General features: G+C 38.7%; 3 protein-coding genes across 10 annotated transcripts in view; all 3 read left to right on the forward strand.

The window, feature by feature from the left end:
• Positions 1-14,576, forward strand: part of LOC131776977 (atrial natriuretic peptide receptor 2) — a 48,057-nt gene extending 33,481 nt beyond the window's left edge. For both annotated transcript variants that reach the window (XM_059093190.2, XM_059093189.2), the window contains exons 16-23: positions 67-241; positions 590-730; positions 1,068-1,191; positions 2,386-2,454; positions 2,696-2,870; positions 3,121-3,219; positions 3,370-3,461; positions 13,646-14,576. In XM_059093190.2, the coding sequence (XP_058949173.2) occupies positions 67-241; positions 590-730; positions 1,068-1,191; positions 2,386-2,454; positions 2,696-2,870; positions 3,121-3,219; positions 3,370-3,461; positions 13,646-13,720 (950 nt within the window). In that variant the 3' untranslated portion in view covers positions 13,721-14,576. The remainder of the gene's footprint in view (positions 1-66; positions 242-589; positions 731-1,067; positions 1,192-2,385; positions 2,455-2,695; positions 2,871-3,120; positions 3,220-3,369; positions 3,462-13,645) is intronic.
• Positions 8,383-11,852, forward strand: LOC131776979 (neuromedin-K receptor-like). 2 transcript variants are annotated; one of them, XM_066164605.1, is made up of 3 exons: positions 8,383-8,574; positions 8,666-8,752; positions 10,654-11,852. In XM_066164605.1, exons 2-3 carry the CDS (start codon positions 8,719-8,721, stop codon positions 11,403-11,405), a joined length of 786 nt encoding a protein of 261 aa, XP_066020702.1. In that variant the 5' UTR covers positions 8,383-8,574; positions 8,666-8,718; the 3' UTR covers positions 11,406-11,852. The 2 variants fall into 2 exon arrangements, with proteins under 2 accessions (XP_066020702.1, XP_058949176.1); XM_059093193.2 differs by lacking the exons at positions 8,383-8,574; positions 8,666-8,752 and adding an exon at positions 10,111-10,218.
• A 746-nt stretch (positions 14,577-15,322) lies between the features above and the next one.
• On the forward strand, positions 15,323-24,519 carry LOC131776989 (uncharacterized). 6 transcript variants are annotated; one of them, XM_066164606.1, is made up of 10 exons: positions 15,323-15,543; positions 17,482-17,630; positions 19,394-19,447; positions 19,787-20,005; positions 20,430-20,538; positions 21,146-21,202; positions 21,389-21,430; positions 21,962-22,148; positions 23,167-23,340; positions 24,079-24,519. In XM_066164606.1, the coding sequence occupies exons 2-9, from the start codon at positions 17,514-17,516 to the stop codon at positions 23,312-23,314; spliced, it is 933 nt and encodes a 310-aa protein (XP_066020703.1). In that variant the 5' UTR covers positions 15,323-15,543; positions 17,482-17,513; the 3' UTR covers positions 23,315-23,340; positions 24,079-24,519. The 6 variants fall into 6 exon arrangements, with proteins under 6 accessions (XP_066020703.1, XP_066020704.1, XP_066020706.1 ...); XM_066164607.1 differs by having other exon boundaries at positions 15,324-15,543; positions 19,790-20,005; XM_066164609.1 differs by lacking the exon at positions 17,482-17,630 and having other exon boundaries at positions 15,325-15,543.
• Positions 24,520-24,727: the final 208 nt, after the last annotated feature.

Consider the following 24,727-nt stretch of genomic DNA (forward strand, 5'->3'; position numbering starts at 1 on the left):
TCCAATTTGTCTTCTCTAAATGATCCTCACTGTGCTTTCTTTTTTCTCCACTGCTTTTCAAAATAGAAATTTTATACTACGTACGGAAAGGCATCACGCCACATTGTCGGCCTCAAGTCCCTCCAGACAGCGCTCCAGCTTCGTACATGGACCTTATGAAAATGTGCTGGGATGAGCGGCCTGAAAGAAGACCCACTTTTTGTGGTGTCCTTAAAATTCTTAAGAGAATCAACAATGGAAAGTGAGTTTTTTAAATTGATATTCTTCCATTTTCTATAACATTGGACACGTTTCCAAGAGAGCGTTGTCTGTTTAAGCAATAGATTCCGTTTTGCCATGCTTCTGTTCAGTAATAGACCACAGTTGACGGGAAAATGTGGTCAATAAAAACAAAAAAAGTGGCACACGAGGCGGCTTAGCTAACCAAGGAACTAGTTCATCCAGCGGATAAGTAACAGCAAAAAGAATGGCGTTATCCACCGGATAGAGATTTATCCAGTGGATAGCGTTATCCGATCTTCGAACAACCGGGGCCAGGTTGATAAGTATATTTATTTTCTCTTTTTCCGTTGCTCTCCATAATTGCAAGGACAACCAGCGTCGTTGACAATATGTTGTCCATGATGGAAAAGTACACAAACAACTTGGAGGCCATTGTAAATGAACGGACGAAACAACTACAGAGTGAGAAAACCAAAACAGACGAGCTTCTTCACAAGATGCTTCCGAGGTATAATGATAAATAGGTTTATACGTATAATTGAATGAGAGAAAGACAAAATGGCGATCTTACCTTAACAAGATACTCTTCTTGGAAGGCGAGAAAGCTCCATCACCCGTCAAGTAAACTTTTTTCTTTCAGTCGAAACCGCCATTTTTTAACTGAAGAATCCACGAAATACTACTTTCAAAGATAACAATTTGTGTCCTCAACTACCCTTCAAGTGGTGCAAGTCCGACCACAAGCACCCTTTGAAGGGGTAGTACTTTGTTGTGTGAAACGCAGTTTAAAGTACCCTCACTTACTGAACAAAGTACAATTCCCTGTCCTCTTTCGTCTAACTCAGGAGCATTGCAGATCATCTCAAAGCAGGAATTGAAGTGAAAGCTGAACATTACGATAGCGTCACCGTATTTTACAGTGATATTGTCGAGTTCTCGAACATAACGTCGCACAGCTCCCCAATACAGGTTTGTATTCAATCAGTTACTTTTGTATCTTCCTTTTTCTTTAATCAAATCTTATATATCGGCTCAGAATCTATTAGCTAACTTTTGCAAGCTGTCTGTTTTCTAGAGTAACTTAGCAAGTTTGCAACTTTTCTCTGCAAATCCGTGCATGGGATATTTTCTTCAGTAATTTGACGTACTTTTGAGACCGAAGAAACTTCAATTTTGTAGTCAGTTGTAAACTGTAGTGTGTAGCTTTTTATTTAGGCTTTAGATGAATTTTTCCTTGTTTACATAACCCCATCTTAACACGAGGGAGATGCGAGAATTCGAGAAAGTTATGCATACCAGAGGCGCAATCAAGGGTATGCGTAGTTTTCACATAACTTTCTGACTTGTTTGTGTTTCGAACCTCGGAAGTTGAGACCCCACCTGTGCCCTATCCGAGATAGTGACACAAAAGACCTTAGAATAAACAAACTCTGAAGTAGAAAATACTTAAAAGTAGAGAGAATCTCCGATATTAGAAAACGCAAAAAAAAAAATAAACCTTAAGCTGATAAGAGGTCCAAAAGTTTTGAGCAAATAAAACATTTGAAAAGCTGACGATAATGATAGAAACCTGACCATCGAGAACTGGCTTAAAGAACCTGAAATAAAAACATAAAATGGACGGAGTACTTTCCTTCAACACAGCCCATTGGCTTGGTTTTCCAGCTACCTAAATGAAAAACTTTCCCAAATAAAGAAACTGATGTAAGATTTATGGATACCATCGATGCGTCACGATTGAATTTCGCGAAAGCAGTCCAAAACAACTACAAGCATCAACTAGAACAGAAGAAATTTCAAGAGGAAGCCGTTAAGAATTCATAGCAAAATCTAAAAAACTTCTCAGAAAAAGAGAGAACACACGCGGCCAAGTTATGCACCTGCTGCTAGGTGAGAGGGTTATGCGAGTTTTCCAGCATGGCCTTTGCAGAGCGAAATAAAATAAATGCAATGCTGGATTGCTCAAGACCCTCAATTCAAATTTTCTCCAAACGACACCAATTTTCTGACGGCCGAGATACGGGCCGAAGGAGGATCGTCGCTCAGGGCTGTCATATTAAGAAATCGTCATAAGATACTTGGTTAGTGGTGACGGGAGGAACGCCAACAGCATGTCCCTGTTGCCCAAATGAGATCGGTGATTTGATTGACTTTTTCTTGCAGGTAATAACTCTTCTTAACGACCTGCACTCTCTTTATGACACAGTGATGACACGATACGATGTTTACAAGGTAACGTTAAATTCGATTAGTACAGCTCTAAAGAATTAAGGATCGGATAAAATTGCTCAAAGCCGTTTCTGTCTAGACGTCCCGGTCGCTCCTGTTGTCTGTCTGTTTGTCTGTCTGTGTGTCTATTGACTGTCTGACTGACCGTCTGTCTGTCTGTGTGTTAGTGTATATAACCTCCCGCTCTCCAGCTGATTACGTGCATGGTCTCCTCTCTCATTTGCAGTTATGCTTATTTACACAGGTAGAGACAAGCAGCGACTCGTGTATGGTTGTGTCTGGGCTTCCAGAGAGGAATGGAAATAAACATGCTGGTGAAATAGCTAGTATGGCATTACGCCTTGTTGCATACCTTAAGACCTTCAAGATCAGTCATATGCAAGGCACAACGCTACAATTTAGAATTGGAATTCATACTGGTAGGTATATAATGAAACAAGAATAAATAATGTTTTCCAATCTATTTATGAAAGAAACTGGCGGTAGGTTGAATAAGTAAAATTCTTAGCCCCTAACGAGAAATCATCATTATCATCATTTTCATGGTCATCTTTTATATTACTGTAATCATTATTATTTATATTATTATAATCATTATTGCAGTGAATGCCTTCTTAGGAAAAGTTCTTCATCATTCCTTACCAGCTCTCTATCTGTGTTCCTTTCCAGGCCCTTGTGTTGCAGGAGTTGTGGGTCTTAAGAAGCCTCGTTTCGACATATTTGGCGAATCAGTTGACATCACAAGACAGATGGAGGAAACTGGAACTGGTATCGTAATGTCAATTATTTCTGTCCTTCATAATAATACGTGTGATTTACCGTTAAAACGTTGAAAGAAACCTTTGAAGCTTTCGTAAGGGTGCTCTATTTAACGTTGTAAGGTACAAATTTTGAGCAAGAATGTCCCTATCTCTGCAGCTCAAAGAATTCACGTTAGTTCCATGTGCAAGTCTGTCCTGGATGAGTTGGGTGGTTTTAGCGTGGAAGAGAGGGGCCTTATTAACATCAAGGTTAGTGTCAGAATACTTTTTTAAGACGCTCTCAAGACAACGGTAGGTGCCTCATGCTTTATCAATAAGTTATTTACTTGATTGGTTGTTTCAATGACCGTTTATTTACTAATTGACTAGCAGACTGGCTGGCTGGCTGGTTCTGAACGTGACTGACTGACTGACTGAAATGACTAACTGGTTGACTGTTGACTGACTAACTTACAGCCTGGCTGGCTAATGGACTGACAGACGTGGGCATTCGATGGGCACGAAAAGTATACAGTGCCACAATGAATGAGTAATTTTCTGGTCTTAAATTAATCGATATATAAATGAAAAAAGATCACATGCAGCGGCTTTTCCCGTGCTTCTCACTGGCTAAAATGTCAAGTTAAAGCGACGATAAATTTGTTGGAACGTTAGAGGAATGGGAAGGGGGGAATTAGCTGGAGTAACCTAGCCTCGTAACCAGACTTTCCATGGCCAAGTGGTTGGAGAGTAACAGTTACACGGTAGGATCTGGGTACGAGATGGGGAGTAACCCCCACAATTTGGAAGGCAATGAGAGTCTTGAACAACAAAAGCTTTGTTAATGTACCATTCCCTGGCTGCTACAACGTCTACAGAATTTAGTTCAACACGTTTGGAGCCTGATGCTAGTTTAAATAAAACACCACTGCTCATTGACAAAGAATGAACACTCCTCTCCTGTAAATGGGCCAATCACAATCACTATTATGAGCTCTGAAGCTGCTATCGTTGATATTTGCGATGTAAGAATCGGCTCAAAAACCGCCCGATAGTCGCTTTCAAGATAATTTTGTGCTGGACGCGGGACAAACATAGATAGGTTCGTCATAAAGACTCCGACTGTTTCATCGCAGCAGACTGAAGAGAGTTCGCACCCTCCTTTAAATGAAACTGCGAAGATAAGGCAAGAAATTGTCCCGAATTAAGTTAGCTTTCATATGGACGGTGGTTGGTTGTTTTGTCTTCATGTAAAATGTTGGTCGATCATCTCAGAAAGTTTGTGCTAGATAAGCATAATAAAATAATTAAAAAACATATTTTTTGAGGAAATAAATCATAGTTTTAGATCACTTTGATTAACGCCTTGTACAACAAAAAATTGTTTCCTTCACTGGGAATCCAATAGACAATGATAATCGACGAGAGAAAAATAACGTAGTTTTCTGTATGAAGGACATCTCTTGCCGCATAATATGCCGGGAAAATACCGCACTGATAATGTCGCTTTTTTCCTTGCCCTATCAGAAATTCTGGCTAGAATTTATAAAAATCAACAGAGCACTTTCAGCCAATTAAGAGAGTGTCTCTGTAAGAGCGGTCCGGTCGATTTTGCTTGGGACACGGATTTCGCTCGTTTCTCGTGTGTTGTAAGACATTCACGTACCTATACTAAAACCACAATCAGTTTGATCGGATCTCTTTACTTTTCAGAGTTTTACGAAAATTAAATTTCACTCGAGCGAAGGCTTGTCGTGACACTTTTCAAGACTTTAATTTCATACAACTTTGGAGGACAATTTACAAAAAACTACGGAACTCAGCAAAAAAAAATACCACAGCCATGTCTACTGACTCTATCTTATCTATCGAGGCGACTTTCGTAAACATCACGAGTCAATCAAGGAAACAGGAAGACTTGAATGACACCTTATCGGTTCGCCTAAATCAAACACGCCAAAACCGATCAAATTCAAGGTAAATTTTTGAAAAAGTGAGGCGTTCTTAACTGATCCAACTAACATAGCTAGGAAGTAGGTACCATAGAAAAGGTAACTACAGAAAAAAACTTTGCGGTCCGACCTTTACGAGAACTTTATAAGTCCGTGAACTTACCTAATTTTCGGCAATCTCCAAGTTTGGCCGCCATTTTGAGGGATTTGTCAACATGAAGTGTAACCGATATAAATCAAGCAGGTAGATCTAAAACCGTCAGAAATACATACGAAAGCAATTCAAATGAACTTTACTTTCAATTCAAGCGGCAAAATTTAAAATTGTTTGTTAAACTTACCATCCCCATGCGACCATTTATTCCAACAATTCAAACACTACAACTTTCTGAATTCCCCTCGTCGATTCCACCGCAAGAAATAACCTGTGCCACCCAAGCTTCGACTCGAATGTGTAGTATGATACAAATAACATAACTGCTTCATCTCCGCGGCAATATCACGGTGGTATTTTGATTTTCCGATCGACAAGAACGGTGATCAAGAATCGATCGGTTTGTTTACCTCATAAACGTGACCGCTGACCAGCTGCTGACTGAAAACAGTACGGTTCAGTGGCGAGGGGCGGGGTGAGGGGTGGGTGCGGGCAGATTATCAGAAGATTTTCGGGAACATTCGAACGTATGCATTAAAGTATCATGATAAACATTAGGATTCTCAGTCTTAATGCGAAGGCATACTTCGTGTTGCAGACAACTTTTGTTTTACTTAGTATTCTTTTTATTTCAAATACATTTTGTTCTAAATAGGACTAGCATCAGTTCATTGATTTAAAAACAAATCTTTACCACGTAAATAAATGTGTTTAGATAATCGAGATAACCATTGAACTTCTTGTATCGCACCGGAGATAACGTGTCTTGTCTTTGCCCAACTCTGAGAGCGTGGAGCGGCAAAGACGCGAGATACGAGTCTCGCGTCTCGCGGCTTCTCCATGCTCACAGGATACGCGTGACCTCACTATCTTTAAGAAAAATAAGAGACTGCACGAAGTCTGTATTCCGTTCAACCATTTCATAAGAGTGACGCGAGTCTTTCAATTGAGTGAGAAAGTCACAAACCCATTCTTTACCTCACGAGCGTAACCACTGACCACTCACGAATTACAGTAGGCTTCTCCTTTGACGCGGAAATTGAAATCGTATCGAATATACAAAGTTATGGTAAGTTCCTTTAGATCTCCCGAACTTGTATCGCGTTGGAAACAATTACAGGTACAGGAAATAGTCGTTCATTAGCGAGACGTTCATTTGGTCTCAGGAATGCTTTTTGAATAGCAAAGATGGAAAAAACTTTGGTTCATCGCCTGACTTAAGTGGTTTGGTACGACTGTCTGAATGCAATGACGAAGTAAAACATCATTTGATAAGCTGCCACCTGTCTAAAGAGGTTTTTAAGTGAAAATGAGCTAATCTTGGCAAGGATTGGCCTATTTCACCTCGCTCAGGAGGATAAACAAAAAAATGTGGATTTGCTATAGGCATCGCCACACTCTGAGGAAGATTTGGAGAAGTGCAAAGGTAACATGTCAGTATCCTGATCATGATGGTGTCAGGAAGCGTATCCAAGGCAGAGATGTAATTACTTTGCATATGTCTCAGGACATTCAAAAGCTTTTTGGAGTTATTATTCTAGTTGAATCAGGTAGTCTTCAGTAACATTTTCTGTTATCTATTTTTGTCACGTGACACATCTGCTCGAAAAGAGAAGAAATTCTTTATTAGATGAAGGGTACTTAAGTACACATCACGTTGAAAAAAAATAGATCTATGTGTAAGTGCTTTTAATTACAGATGGAAATATGTACAATGTTGCTCGGTTGATAATCGATAATGTTTTTGTTGAAGATCAAATCACCTGACAACGCAATATACTTTCTCATGCGTACGGTTCACAATTATTTGCGGTCAGTTTTCCTCAGTTTTTATGATTCTCATAAACCAGTATGATTAAATTTGCAGACTAAAACACCCCGTATTTGATTCAGAATAATAAAAGTAAACAGTGCATGTCGGTTTTTAATTCCTGATGGATGCTACTGGACTTTACTTTAACTGAGAAATTTGCAATCGCTTACCTCAGCTCTCTGTGTCCCATGCCGTAAGAAGCACAAGAAAGAAGTTGATGATAGTGAGTCTTGGCTGAGACAAGAAGAATCAGAGAAGAATCTGCGGTCCCCAGAAACGCCACTTTTAAACACGAGACAACTAAGGTAAGTTGAATTAAGTGTTATTTGTTTTATTTAAAACTATCGTTCAGATTATAAGATACGCGAAAAACTCTCCCCACCGATTTTTTCTTACATTCTGTTAATCAAAAGTTTCAATAATTATAAAGGCTTTCTTGTTGATTGTCTTAATAGTAGCAGTTTTCAGGATCCAAGGGGAGCAAAACTCGGAGAGAACAATTTTCTGTGTAGCTAGCCATAGGTAAGGCGACATGCCGGCTTTATACTTCTTCCGGCGTGATAACGATAATGATGACAACAATGGGCGAAAAGCACCGTCCGCTAATGATGACGATTATCATAGTTATTAACAAATCTCAGTTATAGTCCTGAAAAAAATCTCAGGGTGTCCTTTGAACCATCCACTTAATCTCGCCAGAAGTCAAAGTTGCCTACACTCATTCTAAGGTTCGTGCGATTTTACGACGAATTTTCAATTCCCGGTGTGTTGCGTGCGCGACTTTTGATAGAAAAAACCTGCACACGCCATAACTTAAAAGAACGTGTTAGCGGAATGAATCAAATCTCTATCACTTTGCATGCATTCTTGGGAACAGAAAAAATTACTTAGAGCAAACATTCTAAGTATAGTGTTCATTCCGTGCAATGGGGCATAAATAAAAGGTTCTGGTGGAAAAGACACCTTATTTTATGACAAGCAAAAAGGTTATATGGGTACCCGGTTAAAAATATATTGATAACTCTATTAATTAATACCAGTTCTAATTTAAAGGAGAAAGTTTTGAGAATAAAATAAAAGTTGTCTGTACCACGAAGCATGCCTTCACTGTTTAGACTGATAGTCCTAGAGCTTTTTGAGCATGTATTCGAATATCTTATGACGATAAGCCCGCCACCCACCCCACCCCGCGCTATGCTGTTTTCACTTAGCGGCTGGTCAGCGGTCACGTTTATGAGGTAAACAAACCGATCGATTCCTGATCACCGTTCTTGTCGATTGGAAAATCAAAAAACCACCGTGATATTGCCGCGGAGATGAAGCGGTTATGTTACTTGACACGTACTTCACATTAGAGTCAAAGCTTGGGTGGCACAGGTTATTTCTTGCGGTGGAATCGACGAGGGGAATTCGAACACTAGTTGTAGTGTTTGAATTGTTGAAAGAAATGGTCGCATGGGGATTGTAAGTTTAACGAACAATTTCAAATTTTGCCGCTTGAATTGAAAGTAAAGTTCATTTTAATTGCTTTCGTGTGTATTTCTGACGGTTTTAGATCTACCTGCTTGATTTATATCGGTTACGCTTCATGTTGACAAATCCCTCAAAATGGCGGCCAAACTTGGAGATTGCCGAAAATTAGGTAAGTTCTCGTAAGGTCGGGCCGCAAAGTTTTTTTCTGTAGTTACCTTTTCTATGGTACCTACTTCCTAGCTATGTTAGTTGGATCAGTTAAGAACGCCTCACTTTTTCAAAAATTTACCTTGAATTTGATCGGTTTTGGTGTGTTTGATTTAGGCGAACCGATAAGGTGTCATTCAAGTCTTCCTGTTTCCTTGATTGACACGTGATGTTTACGAAAGTCGCCTCGATAGATAAGATAGAGTTAATATGCATGGCTGTGGTATTTGTTTTTTGCTGAGTTCCGTGGTTTTTTGTAAATTGTCCTCCAAAGTTGTATGAAATTAAAGTCTTGAAAAGTGTCACGACAAGCCTTCGCTCGAGTGAAATTCAATTTCCGTAAAACTCTGAAAAATAAAGAGATCCGATCAAACTGATTGTGGTTTTAGTATAGGTACGTGAATGTCTTACAACACACGAGAAACGAGCGAAATCCGTGTCTCAAGCAAAATCGACCGGACCGCTCTTACAGAGACACTCTCTTAAAGCAGGTTACTATGAAAAAGCTCTTGCGCTTCAAAAGCAATATGCTCACTTACTGAAATGGCAAATTGTGTTAAAGTTTCATTGAATACATAATGAGATTTAGCAACTTGAAATTACTACCTTTGGAAGCATCTGGTCCCGACACCATCATGAAATAAAATTCACGTTTGTTTTCGTAGTTTCGATATCTTTACAAAGGAAGGTGGGAGAGGGTATATTTCGAGCAAATATTATTAGAGATCGTAGAGATCTGTCAGATCTTTACGGTCTCAATTGAGCGGTTCTCCGTTAAATTTCTTCATACAGATTCGAAACCCGAAACATTTGCGTCAAGAAGGCATCGAAAAAAGTGGTTATATGCCGGCTAAATATTCACCTTTAAAAACTTAATAAGGAATACTTTATCTAGGTCTGAGTATAATTAAAACCATGTCGGTTTTCATTACGTGAGATGGTAAGTTGGCAAAAATAGAAAATTACCAAACTACGGCGAACGTTTGTGTGAAAATTGTTATTCTGTGGATGTGCTGCGGGTGGTATTACGTGCATAGACATATTGACATACGTTATTGCACCTAATTAAAGCAGAGTCTTTGCAAAGTCTCTCGTGCAGGTGACATGTCTCAAAATTGACCAAGGAAGTGAAAGTGATCATGCTCTTGAAAAAATTTCGTCTGCACTTTCGCACGAGGTAATTTGATGCAACGACACACCAGTAAGGTGTGCATGATTATTCGGACCAGCAGTCTACTCTCACGAGGAGTATAATTATATCAATAACTGAGCTATTTCAAAATGTGATGAGAACAAAAAAGTGGCCTAGACAGCCGAGCGTGTCACTGTTGTTTTTACGACATTTTGACGTCTCATGTGATCTTATGCTGAGTATATAGACAAACGGCAACATGGAATCTATTTGTTGTATATTTTACATCAAAACAGGTAAGAAACTGTCAAAATGCGTGCGTAATGCAGCCTATCATCTCAGATTATTTACCTTCTAACAGGTGTCTTAAAGGAAGTAGATTCAGATCACGCATCTCAAAGTATATAAATAAGGAGGTTCTCGCCTTAAATAAAGTTATGAGAGCTGTTAGCCGACTAAGATAATGTCGACAAAACTTAACTCAACTTTGAATGGAACACAGGCATCACTGACATGGTCGACTCTGAGCTGCGGTTTCAATCCCACGGCAGAAAAGATTGGAAAAACCTTTGCCTACTGTCTGATATTTTTAGTTTCTTTGGTCGGAAATTCCTTGATTGGAATAGTTGTCTACAAGACAAAAACCTTGAGAAGGCCCATAAACTTTTTAATTGTTAACATGGCCTTGTCCGATCTGTTGTTTCCTATTTTCCTGTTTCCTCGGGATTTAGTTCGGCTATACGCAGGCTCCTGGTTGGTCAGCGGTCCTCTTGGGCAAACTTTGTGTAAACTGCGACCTTTTTTATTGGAAATTTTGACTGCCGTTTCAATTCAAAGCCTGGTTCTGATAGCAGTAGATCGATTTGGAGCTGTTCTATTTCCCCTCCGTTCCCCGCCCATCAGGGCAAAGCGATGCCGGTTCCTTATTCTCTGTATGTGGATCATCGCCGTGGCAGCCTGGTGCCCAGACCTATTCGCTTATAAACTCGTAGAGTCTCCCAGTGGGCTGGCTTGTAAACTGCAGTGGAAAGACACATTTGGAAAATCTTCGTCTTCCCAAAACCACGATGCAGCAATGATCGCTGTTTTCTGGTACGTTCCGTTGGTCCTCATCGCCATACTGTACTTTGCAATTGCCATAAAGATCAAGTCCCAGAAGATTCCGGGCGTGCAATTAGAGAACGCAAGAGAAAAACGTTTGAGGAGAGAGAGAAGTGTTCTGAAGTTATCCATTGCCATCGTGACAACGTTTGCAGTATGCTGGCTGCCACTCAGTATCTATGTATTGCTGATTCTTTATTCATCTGACGGTCTCAATATCATGTCAACCTGTGCTTTCCGATATTTCGCAAGTGTAGCTTTTTTTCTAGCTCGCTCTTATTGTGGTATAAACCCGTGTGTTTGTTTCATTTTCAGTCAAAATTATCGTCAAGGTCTCAAGAATCTCTTCGGCCGCTTCAGGGTTAATAAAAACGTATCGTAATTGCGCTCCGGCCTGTTCTATGTTGTTTTATAATTGATTTTCAGATTAGAACTCATTTAGAATCTGAGAGCTAGATTGAAATGAGATCCTTTCTTAGAATCATCAAAACGAATTTTGTTCAAATGATCGTTCGCAGGCTGTTTGTGACAACAAATAATTGTAAATAAAGACCTGACCAAGCAGTGGTTCAAGGCGAAACTGAAATCTAAATTGTAAACAATATCCATTTCAAACCTATTTTGTAAAACACCTTGATTATAGCTGTCATTTAAAGCACGGATAAAGTTTCAATCATTATGGGGTTTCTTTAGAAACTTTGTACATCAATGTATACCTTTTCTTGACTGTGGCTGAACTGTCATCTACTGTATAAATTTCTGGTTCATGTATTTTGTAGATTCTTCTTGGGTGCTTACAGAAGAAGTAATAGAAAAGAAAGTTTAGAAACACTAAAAGAAACTTTTTGCCTCCATGGTTCTTGAGTCGTTATGCAATAGAAATAACTCGGGGTGGGGGGGGGGGGGGCGCTATTCTGACATAGTGCTTTCATTAGAGATCGAACATTTTACAGATCCACTCATTCCTTGTATATTAAGAAAGAATATTAAAAAGTTGGACTAAAAAAAAAGAGAGAAAGGAATGGATAAAAGCAGACCATACAAAGTGGGGGAATATTGGTACAGGAATTAGGGTAAATTCTGTACCATGTTAAGAACAGCACTCAAGAACCAGAAAAAGAACTGCTTAAAGACTCTTACCTACTCAACCCTAAAAGAGCACTTATTTTCTCGCCACGATTTCTAGACGAGGGAGGAAATAAGAAAGTTCTATACCATATTAAATAGGACCCAGAAAGAACCTGCTCAAAGGCCTGTACTTGCTCAAGGCCAAAACAGTACTTTTTCCCCCTTCACGGCCTCTAGACGAGAGAGGAGGTGTAAGTTAGGTGGGTTAATAGTATTTGTTAACTGGTAACGAGCACTGAATTTTTCTTCCGGTCGAAGGTGGCTAACCTTGGGTGCTTTATGCAATTTAAATCTGGCTTTCAATCTCTTTCTACTTCCTTTTTGAAAAGTAACTTACCCAATTAGTTTATTTTGCCTGAGATTTTACGTTGTGGTTTTTGTTTAGGAAGTAGGGAGAGGATATTATTTGGTTTAGAAAGTGACTAACCCCCTGTATGGCTTACTGATTGACCAAGTGACGGATAGAATAACTTATAGACTGACTGACTGATTAGCTGACTTGCTGACGGACTAACTGACTCGCTTACTATTTAAATATGTTTCTGAGTTACTTACTAAACAACTAACTGGCCGGCTGTCTGACTGACTGATTGCCTACTGATTGACTAACTGACGGATTGACAGACGGATTGCTTACTGATTGACAGAGCAATTTACTTACTGGTTGACTGACTGACTGGCTGACAGACCAACTGACCTACCAGTTGACTGACCGACTGGCGGGCTGTTAGGATAACTGACTTACTAGTTGAATGACTGCTGGCTGACAGACTAACTGACTTACTAGTTGAATGACTGACCGACAGACTGACTGACCGACTGACCGGCTGACAGACTTACTGACTTACTAGTTGACTGACTGACTGGTTAACAGACCAACTGACTTACTGTTTGACTGACCGAATGGCGGGCTGACAAACTAACTGACTTACTAGTCGGCTGACTGACTGACTGACTAACTGACTGGCTGACAGACTAACTGACTTACTAGTAGAACGACTGGCTGGCTGACAGACTAACTAACTTACTAGTTGAATGACTGACTGACTGACTTGCGGACAGACTGACTGACTTGCTAGTTGCTTGACTGACTTACCAGTTGACAGACCAACTGACTTACTAGTTGACTGACTGATCTGCATGACTGGTGGGCTGACAGATTAACTGACTTACTAGTTGACTGACTGACTGACTGACTGACTGACTGGCTGACAGACTAACTGACTAGTTGACTGACTGACCGACTGACTTACTGGTTGACAGACCAACTTACGTACTGGTTGACTAACAGACTGGCGGGTTGACAGACAACTGACTTACGAACCGACTAAGTGAATGACCATTAGCAGCAAACCTGTTGACCTACCAAGCCCCATTTTTGCACCAGTTTACCATTTCTTGTGTTGTTTGTTTCTGTTGTTTCTTCGATTTTAGTGATTTTCATGGAGAATTATGACCATTTTTCGCCTTAACTTTGTCTTATTTTTGCGATAGGGACTCGGTGAAACGATGACATACTATCTGACGGGAAAAGTTGTCGAAGTCGCCAGGACGCCCAGTCAGCAGTAATATATATAATCTTTAACCTCTTCATTGCCAACTCGGAAAGTTCAATAACATTTTTCAACTTGAAAGCAAGTTGAACATTCGATGGGAAATTCCATATCTACGCTGGCCCATGTATGATTCTCTTTTCAATTTGGTTGGTTTAGCAAGAAGTTCTCGCGTTTTTGGGTAGATGCTTAAATTGTTGTACAAATCGTTACTACTTCAAGATTAGCATATTTGAAATAAGATTTCTGGTTTCATCAGATGACCTTAGACCGGGTTCTTAACACTGACGATGAAAGTTTAGTTGGACGCTTGTCTTCAAACAAGCGAGAAACACCGGAAATAATTTAAACCATACTTTTCAAATATCTCGTGGTTTATTTGAGATTATTGTCCACAAAAAAATACTATTATGTCGCTTCCAAATTAACACTTATACGTTGTCGCCTCTAATGGAAGGAATTCTTGTAATAAAAATGCAGGAAAGGATCATAAGTTGTAATAGAACTAAACAAATATATTCGCATCAACGTTACAGCGGAGAACAGAATACTCGATCCACAAAGGTAGTACTTTAGAATAGATTATAAAAGTAGAAAATTGTTCCTACTTTTCGAAGCTAGTTTTCTTCTCTGGAAGCGGCGGTGAGAAGGCCAACAAAGTAAAAACAAACAAACAAACAACGAAAATATACGACAACACGGCCGCGTACAAATTACAACGAAAGACTCGAAAACTACAGCCGGGACAAATACATCATCATGGTGGGAAGGGGTGGGATTTTGACAGACTGATAGGTGTAACCATGGTAACTAACCTCCTTGAGATTCTTAAAGTCTCCCTCGCCTCAGGCTCTCTGTATAATAAATTTTGAATAAGTCCTTCCAGGAATAGAAGTGACAACTCGAACGGCCCGATAAATAGGAAGCGGCCTGTGACCCTCATCTGATGCCGTTCAGGTAGCCATAAGTTAAGAGCTCCAACAGTTTGGGTACCGCAATCACTTAGTAACGCCTCAACCGAAAGACTCTCTCAGAGAACCCTTTCACAAAAATTGGCGGCCTTTACTTGGAATTCATGGTACATGAGCCTCACATGGGCAACACCACCGTGAAGTACCATCGTCGCCCGTGATATATTTGGAATTTTATAGTGATCGGGGCGTTCGGAGCGAATTTACGGCGCCTTTTTTCTAATGGATTCGTTTGGTATGCGTCAGCCAGTGACCTACTTTAGGAAAGGATTATGCGTAGAGGGCAAAGTAGATGAACTTAAACCGAGCTAAACGGCCGTAAATCAGTCCAGAAAATCACGCGATCCAAAGGAACAACCACTTAAGCGAGGTAAGGTTGCTTAAATTTAAACCTAATTCAGATTTTCAGGTTGAGAGTGAGACCGTCTATTCTCATAAAAATCCTTATACTTCGCCCATTGCGCATTATAAACATATATCCATCTTTGCAAAGGTGCATTGTGCAAGCTTGGGCTATTTGTGCTGAGACACCTTGTCACAAAATTTTTTTTCTCTGTAAGAGGTGAAAGTTTAAGATTTGAACCTCCAATCAAAACAAGTCAGTCTCGTGACGTCAGTTTCCTTTCTTTCTCTCTCCAATTGATCCTTGTGAACAAGTTTTGTCCGCGTCTGGTCGAAAAAAGGGAAGAGACTTGAGATTTCCTAAATAGCGATGGCGATTAACCCTTAATTCCCATTTTGTTTTAGCGAGACCACTTCATAAGTGGAGAAGATTTGTAAAGTGTGTTAAGTCGCTGAGCTGTTCTGTTCCTCAACTGAGAGAGGCTTCTTCTCCATCGTAAAGTGAAACTAAGTGAAAATAGCAAAGGTGAGCTGTATCATTTGACGCGACCGACATCGTATTAGTTCGCAGTAACCCCCTTCCTGTTAAAACTGTCGATCGATCTCGATCGTCGACTCTCTCTAATCGATAGTAATGTACCGCGCGATGTATTTTTTTTTTATGAATAGATAGAATATCTGCGAAAGCGGCAAAGTCCTGATAGCGCTGTCCGTCGATACGGTCGAAACAACAACTTCCTGTATGCTTTTTTAGTTTCAGCTTTAGACCCTGAGTATTTCTTGAAACCTTGAGCTTTTTCTCTTGCGAACAAGGATGGCGATGCAAAACGATTGCAACTCCATTTTGGCGTTATCATCAAACCACATCAGATGTTCCTCTGAAGGTGTTCAAAGTTATCAGTCGTGCCATATAAATATAACTCTTTCAGATCGCACTTTGCTTATTCTCGTTTACTAGTTATTTTGTGTCTTCCTTTATGGTCGGTATTCTTTATTGAATCGATCACCACTGGTCACTGCAGGTATTTTGAATCATACAATCTCACTATACGAAGTTAAACATCAAAGTAAAATATTCAGGAAATGATCGGAATTTTATTCAAAGAAAGGTTACTCTGCTAAAATAAGGCGAGCCACATTGTGACTTAAACTGAAGGCCAGGACTATTCCAAAGCTGGGAATCCACTTGTATTTATTTGATCTGGTCATGCATAATTTTTAAAGGCTGGGTTTGTGCAAGCGATGGCGATGGAGTTGACGCTTGCAAGGTTTATTGAAGAGCGTGGCGTTACCGCAGGATTTCCGTATGTCAAAAAAAAAATGTGACATAAAATTTACGTCCAAGTGCGTTTAAGCGCTCTAGAATATGTACTAATTTAATTAAGGTTCTATATTTGTTTTGAAAGAAAGTATTTGCAAGCATAAAGGGCAAAAAGATTCATACGATTACTATCATATAAAACTTATTCAAACGTTATAGCCTCTTACTGTCTCAATACTGCTTTTCCCTCTTCGTTTCCTCGCTGATTAGACTTTACAAAATAAGTTCAAACACCTTTCTGGATACTCCTACCCCGGGGCCCCCTTTTTGACAAAGATTTCCCCTAAAAATTTAAGGAAGGGGCACATTGGGCCTGTGGACAAGTGGAGTAAGTCCTTTCTGAGTCGTAGTCGAAGGTGTAAGAACACCCCCCTTCAGTGAAATTAAAGAATTGAGGTCCTTCATGATCGAAGTCATTAGTTCAACAGAATTAGAAGTAATGGAATCATAATGGGGTTTTATGACCCTCAGAGTTACGATCACCGCTGAAAAGTGACGCATGAGAGGCGACAGGAGAATTCCGCTACTAAATGCGTCAGTTCGATTTTCACTGAAATGTATTGCTCTGTACTTCTGATAATAATTGTGACTCATGCTGCAACTTAAGTGAAAACCAACCTCTATTGCTGTTATTCCCAAGGAATAACAAATGGGCAATTTCGATTTCGTTTCCCACACGACCTAAGAAAATTCACGCTTTGCGTTTACTTTAAACAGTATTTCACGCGACACGAATTAAGGGAACATTTAAGCCTCGCCCTTCTTTAATATATGCGTAACGAATTATTTTCAAGGGTAATCATAACCATTTCAATTTACTCAAATGCGATTGGTGCATTAGCTGCTTTATTTTTTTACTAATTATTCTGTGGAGTTGGCTGTAATCGGATACCCGTAATCGGACATATCAGTAATGGTAATAGGACCCGAGTGGAGTCCAATTCGGTCTGTAATTATACGAGTAATTAACAAAAATTGGACGACCGCAAAGCCGAATCACGAGTATGATTACAGACAGAATTGGACGACACCAAGTCCCGTTACCAATTAATCATAACCATTTCAATTACTCGTATGATTCCAGAACCAATTAGACTCTTTTTGGTCATATTTCCATTTTAAAATTTTTTTAAATCATTCCAGGAATTTGAGGCGACAATTATAAAGCGGCAAATATGAAGCGACAACTTGTCATCCTTACCGGCTCCCATTCAGTTGGTTCAGAAGATCGTCTGAACTTGACCAGCTGGGTGCTTGATCACAGACATGTTTTTCTCGGTAAACAGATAAAGGTAAAGTTTTCGCGCTCCAATCAAAGACAGTCAGTCTCGTGACGTCATTTTCATCTCGTCCTCCCTCCAATGGGACCCTGGGATAGTCCACAGCTGGTTTGAAAGGAGTTTGTGATTTAGCCTAAAACCAGCTATGTACCGTGAATTCCCCTTCTTTAGCGGAAAATCGTATGAACGGTTGTTTTCATCATAAGTGGAGAAGATTTTTAAAGAGTTTTGAGTCGCAAGTCCTCAATTTAGAGAGACTTCCCCTCTTTCCTGCACTGAATGCCAGCACGCACAGTTGAGGTAAGCTGTCTCATGTTGCGCACATCCCTGAATTATGTTTTTCTTGTGGCTGTAAATGTTTAGTTCGCCGTCATCAACCGATGGCGAGAAACACAGACTGTTCCTGCTGAAACTATCGATCCCAACGCTTCTTTGTTCGAATACAGTGTACCGTACGGCGTGGTTTGGACAAGCTTTCGGAGTGGTTATTTTCACAGAACGAGTGAGCCAATACTTAACGAAAGCGGCAAAGATCCCCTTAAAAATTCCTCTTTTCTAAGCTTATAAATTCAGAAGGAACGAGACTCAGCGCTAGCCATAGATTTGGTCTAAAAAAAAACTGCCCATATGCTCCTTTAGGCGTGAGTATCAGAGAAAACCGTGATCTTAGCACATAAGGAGACAAACACAAGACGATTGCTTGTACTCTACTATGGCGTCATTAGTACCCCGGGTGTTTTTACGAAGAGGTTAAAAGTTAGCGGTCGTGTCATATTACTCATTCAAATCTTAGTATGCTCATTCTTGTTTACCAGTGTCTTCATTTGTGGTCGGTAATCTTTCTTAAATCGATCACCACTGTCGGCATCTTGAAATCGAACCATCTCAGGTGTACGTAGTTCATTCAAACGAAGCGATGCGCACTATTACTGAAAATGGATTTGTCACTAGAAACCCCGCGAACATACTCAGAAAAGCATTTCCATCCGCCATTATTGATTATTGCATTAGTGTTGTAATAAAAAGGCAGAGAAATTGGGTAGGTAGCCATCAGAGAACGAGAAATGTTGATCAAACGTTGGTGTTGAGGTGAGGTAAGACTCGAGATACCCCGAGAAGTGGCTGAAATCTCTCAAAGAATTATAACCATCCAGTAAGAAAGTCTTCTTACTGTCCTAAAAACTGATTATGGTTAGAGGAATCAAAACAGGGTTTTTTGTAACAAATCTGAGCCTTGCTATCCATGGAGGAAGAAAAAACTAACCAATCATAGTGCCAATTCTCAGGCCATTTGATAGCTATGACTCCATACAGACAATAAACCGTGTGGTTACTCCGGTTCTGTTTTCTCCACTTTGATTTTCACTGAATCGCATGGGGCAGTGCCTCTGATGATGATTCCTTCTACAACTTGAGTGAAAATCAATATTTCCCAGTGTGTAATATAAATTATTCCTATAATATTAAGGTAATATGAATATTTTATTGAATATGAATTATTAGTGTGAATTATTCCTATAAAAAGGAAACTAGGCATAGTGTATGAGACAAATTTTGCTGGAAATTTTCCCTCATATTGAAATAAATCAGCTTAAACTTCAATAACAATTAATTGAAGTGTAGTCAGTTGCTATTATTTTATTAATGTTTTGAATGTGACATCATAGACCAGCCAATTGCACCTTCCCAAGGGTAATTTCAGAAGACATCTGTTTTCCTGTAGATCTTGAGACTTAAATAATAATAAGCTTAATATGCTTTTTGTTTTCTCATAGATATCAATGGCCATGCAAAAGGGTGATTTTGTCAAAAGAAAACGCAGTCCACAGGTGATATTTAATTTAAATTCTACAACATTCATATGTTATATTTAATTATAACTGGTAAAGAATTGTAAGGCACGTTAATATAAGCACTAAAAACTGGGGACCAACAGTCATGCCTGTACTTGTAAATAAGAAACTAACCCTTAAGTTGTTGCTGGATTAGCCATAGTAGTTAACTATTAACAGCTGTAAAACTCACACAGGCAGATATTGGAAACTGTTCCTGCAAATACAGCCAAAAATGGTGAATTGGTAATATCATAATCAATCAAGTTTTAGAGTTTACTTGATGGTCTTTGATATCAATTGTTTTGATCAATGTTTTTGCATTTTTTTTGTAAGCAGAAGGATGCAGATGGCTCCAGCAGTAGTAGTAATGATGAGGAGGAATTGAAGGCTGCATTTTCAAGACCAAAGAGTTCCCCAAAAGGGAAGAAGTTCAGGGAAAGAACCAGTCCCTGTACATCTGACTCTGATGAAAAGGTTGTTATGGGTGAATCTTCTGAGAAGAGCTCCAGCTTCGGAAAAGATCATGGTAATATACAAGCAGCTACAAGTAAGGTAATTGTGTAAGAGTGGTATTTGATATTATTGTCATCATGCTTGACCAAATAACAGTTGGTGTCAACTTGATACAAGGCATACTGGCCAGCAATAGTTCTGTAATTACATGTAGCAGTTCAAAGCAGCATCATCACCTTGCTGGAGGTGTATGTTTAGAATTTACAGCCACCCTGTAACTCCCAGAAATGATTAACATTATAAAGTAAACAGGTCACGAGAATACTCATACTTATCAGGTAGAAGTAACTGATCTACATGTTACTCCAAATTCTTATGAAGTATCTTGAGCATAAACACAACACAATGACCCTGCCAGGTAGTGAATTTAGATTTTTTGACTTGGAGTTGGGAATGCCAAATTTTAGGCCACAGCATTGGCAATAAGAAAAAAGTGATCTTTAGTTGTGATATCTCTTCACAGGTTGAGGTTCAGCCATCGTCTCTTAAGGACGGTGATGCAGAACCACTGAATTCAAAGCAACAGGAAGAGCAAGCTGAGAATATACTGAAGACAGAGAAGTCCTGCTCTGGTGTGTTTTATTCTTTATTACTAAGATGTGTAAAAAAATGGTAATTTACCCCTTTACAGCCTAACACTTGTATTTTTATTCACCATGTACTGTTCTCTTCTTTCTATAAATTGGTGATCATTTCCTTTAATCTCATGCTGGAAATTAGATGCTAGTCATTTCTAGGGTTAAAGGGTTACTGATAATTTTGAAGTCAAAATAGTTTCAGAACCTTGTGGGTTGCTGATAACACAGTCTTATCAATAAAGGGCAAAATTACTGAGCGCTGATTGGTTGAGAGAGAGGGCATTTTTTTCTTAATCGAGGGCATTTTTAGTAATCAAGAGAGGGCATGATTACCTGTTAATGATTGGCTAATCCGTTGCATTGCTAATCCGTTGCTTCCCAGATAAAAATAGACTGCGCGCGTGATTTTCCTTCGTATAAATTTTGCCCTTTATTGATAAACAAGTAATCTCATGAGACCTCGTACTATTAAGGATTAATTGCAATTGAGTTTTCAAAATTTTGGAAAATTTTGAAAACTCTTGTGCAATTAATCCTTAATAGTACTTGGCCTCATGTGATTACCTATACTTATTCAATTTATTTATTTCTTTACCCTCAGATAAGCAACTAGTGACGTCAATTGAAAATAAGATGAACATTTTAAACACAAAAAAAGGTATTAAAAAATTTATATCCCTGTTTGTGGTATTAAAATTGTAATTACCTAGTATAACTATCACTGATTGAAAGCACTGTGGTCAGGAGATGAATGATATGGCTTCATTATTAGTGCACAGGTATGTCATTTTGTAAGACTTTTTTTAATAACTTCATTGACCTACAAAATATCTTTGTTACACAGATAAACCCAAGAAAAACATGTATTTGTTTGACTTTTTGGGAGGTTAGTCCAGAGTGATTGATATAAGTGATAATGTGTGTACTGCAAAGGTGCAATCCATTTGTCATTGTGTTAGTGAGCTGCTTTTGTAAAGGATGTTGTAACCTTTAAGTTAAGTCTCATTAACATACCATCTTCAACAGAGAAGGTGTCCCTTACAATATGTATACCTTTGATGTGTCTACCCAGTGAATCCTTTGTAAACCCTCTAAATGACATATTTTTCCTCTTTTTATTTACCATAACTCATGGAAATCTACCATTAAAGAGAGAGAAAGTTCATTTGCTTTTGTATTAATCTTTAAATTTTCATAACTGATCCACATTCAACTTCTCCCCAGGATCTTAGCAAGGTATCCTTCAAATAGGTGATGACAAAAGACATGATTATCAGCTTGAGGGTGTCAGTTTGATGGAACACCAAATTCCTCTGTCTAATTTACACTGGAATTCACAGAATTTAGTAGGGAGAATGTCTGATCAGATAAGATTTTGGGAGTTGAAGGCTGAAAAGCTCACACTTTTTTTTGGCAGATGAAGTCAGCAGTGATGAATCACAGGCTCTCCAAGCTCTGAGTAACTATTGGGTTACACAGATTGCCAGAAACAAAGACATATTGAAAAGAGCCCCACCTAAAAACCAGCAGGAGGAAGACTTTTACAACAAGTACTGTGATAAGGAAGGCAAGCTGTCTATCACTGCTGCTACCCATCTCATGAGGTACACTGTATATAGGGTGAACAGAGGCTTGACTCCATTAAAACTTGTTATTCAGATGGGTTTTTTTTTATGTTCCACCCTTAAGATATAAGAGTACTTCCAACCAATATTGGCCAATCAAACCTCTTAGATTTTTGACTACCTTGCCATGTGATAATTACTTGTATTTATTAGCCATTTGGTCTGGTCTGTGTGCATGCAAGGGATAAGGGGGAAAAGATAATTATCAATTGAAGTATTATTTTTAAGCAAATTTATAAAGTATATAAATGATGGTACAATTATTCTTACCATAAAATCCCTTGATGAGTAGGCAATCACAAAACAGGCTTGTAGGAATGAAAGTATAAGTATAGTCTCTTTTTTTTTTTTTTTTTTTTAACCCCTGTCACAACATATATCGTGCCCTACTCCTACATATCAATACACACAGACTTCCTATATATATATATATATATATAAAATTCAGTAGATCACAGATGATATGAAAATGAAAACAGGGAGAGAACAACAAATTGGGCACACAAGGGGAAGCTGAATTGAGTCACTGATGTTCTTAGCACATCTGGATGTTTTCTACTGTCTTTTAGTGTACAGAAGCATGCAACATTGAATGTACTTTTTTTTTACATCAATTATGTCAACTACAATATCAATACAATCTAAAGCATACATGTGAGAAGGATTAAGTAAAATATTAATTAGGGGATTATTAGCTGATCCAATACCAAATTCTCCAAACTACTATCATAAGAATTGTGTGGTGGAAAGTAAGGAGAATTACTAACAAGGTATCAGGAGTAAAAAGGTTAAATTGTGTGTGAAGGTGTTTCCTATGCAACTTCTTGAAAGTACTTGTGTCTGCTTACTTGATGAGGGCTATCCAGGGAAGCTTTTGGAAGTCTTTAAGGTGTCAGGAACCCAGTTAATAATTAAGTAAATTTTATACCTAGCTGCTGTATTAGCCATCAAATGTAATAATTCTTCCAAGGTTAAAGCTCTATTTTCTCATTCTTAGCCTTCCTTATGTGATCACAGTGTGCCTGAAAAACAATGCCCAGATTGAGGTGGTTGTCTCTAATCGAGAGAAGGCCTTGCAGGAGTCTGAAGAGCTGCAACAGAGCTACTTTGAAGTGGTTGAAGCCATGGCAATGCACTTAATGTAAGACCTCAAAACTAAAAGTAACAAGAGGTAAGATTGAGCTAACTTGTGAAATAATTTGTAAATGTGCCAGCTGCATTCTTAAGGTAGGGGAATTGGGATGGAAGGAGTAGAGCACTGGCAGGTTGTTGCCTTCTTGTGAGAAACGTTAATTTACATTTATAAGCATCATCACCATATATTTTCACTACACTCTCCCTCTTTCAAAGATGGGTAACGCCAAATAATTTAGTTTTATCCATTGAGTGGATAATGTAAATTGGCCACTGCATGGAGTTCCAAAAGCGGATGTTTTGAGTGTTGGCCTTTGGACATTTATTGTGATGTTGGGTTGACACTCGAAACATCAGCTTTGAAACTCTTTGCAGTAGCCAATTTACACTATCAACTCAGTTGATAAAACTAAATTATCTTGTTATTCCCCTCACCAATAAAGCACCACAGTTTCTTTAGAAACTTCCCCCTTTTTTATAGTTTACAACTAATTTAAGACCATTTTGGCCTGACATTAAAAAAAAGTTGCAACACTCAAGTTACCATACCAATCTGGGAGAACAGTTACAAGTAAAAAGAGTACAAAAAAATGGGACAAATGTTTTTAGCACTGATAACTTTTGATGATGATGTATCGGGGGGGGGGGGGGGCAGTTGGGGTTAGGGTTTGGAGGGGGGCATTTGAATTTATAACTAGCCCAACTAGGCTCAAATATGGACTTGACCTTATGTAGACTTTTTTAATGTTTATTTTGGTTTTTTTTTCTTTTTCAGACCAAGGAGAGGTGAAATTTGTAATTTCACTCTTGGTGCAAGAGTAAACTACTTTTTGTGGTAACAATAGGTTAAAGTTTATGAAGTAATATTCGTTAGTTAATATCCTATGACTTAAAAAAAATGTTTGAGAAACCTTTGATATGATATTTAGACATGTGCATAGCGTAGACTTTTAGTAAATCAAGTTTACAAAGCGTGAAAACATTACGTAAAGATGTGAGCGGTGATTGTTTTAGGCTTACACTGATTTAATTTGGAATTAGTTGCTTTTTGTACTTTTTTTTACTTACAATGTGAGATACATGTTCATAAGCATCGCGTAACGGAAAGATGAACTGCAGGATGTTGGGGTTGTACAAGAAGACTGAAGTGATTTGATGCTTGATTGTGATTATAAATAATGAATTTAAAAGATGATGAATTAAAGGTGAAACCATATATTAGTGATCAATTGTTTTACTTTTGAATCACTTTTCTGCAATTGTTGAATTCTTAAAGTGAGAAGTTCCTGGGGCCTCCCTCTAAACCCTTTAAGCCTTCACTCCCAAGATCTAATTAGTAGTTCTCCTTACTATCTGCCTTACAGTTCTTATTATGTTAGTTCAGAGAATTTGGTACTGGATCAACTAAGAAACCCATAATTTAT

The sequence above is a fragment of the Pocillopora verrucosa genome, chromosome 3 (genome assembly GCF_036669915.1).
Source record: "Pocillopora verrucosa isolate sample1 chromosome 3, ASM3666991v2, whole genome shotgun sequence".
Lineage (NCBI taxonomy): Eukaryota > Metazoa > Cnidaria > Anthozoa > Scleractinia > Pocilloporidae > Pocillopora > Pocillopora verrucosa.

Bases quoted from the DNA above. Each gene is read 5' to 3' on its own strand.
- LOC131776979 (XM_059093193.2), top strand. From the start codon at position 10,182: ATGGAATCTATTTGTTGTATATTTTACATCAAAACAG. The intron at 10,219-10,653 runs GTAAGAAACTGT...CTCGGGATTTAG, and splicing joins TATATTTTACATCAAAACAG to TTCGGCTATACGCAGGCTCC.
- LOC131776989 (XM_066164606.1), top strand. From the start codon at position 17,514: ATGAAGCGACAACTTGTCATCCTTACCGGCTCCCATTCAGTTGGTTCA. The intron at 20,539-21,145 runs GTGTGTTTTATT...CTTTACCCTCAG, and splicing joins GACAGAGAAGTCCTGCTCTG to ATAAGCAACTAGTGACGTCA. The intron at 21,431-21,961 runs GTTAGTCCAGAG...TTTTTTTGGCAG, and splicing joins TTTGTTTGACTTTTTGGGAG to ATGAAGTCAGCAGTGATGAA.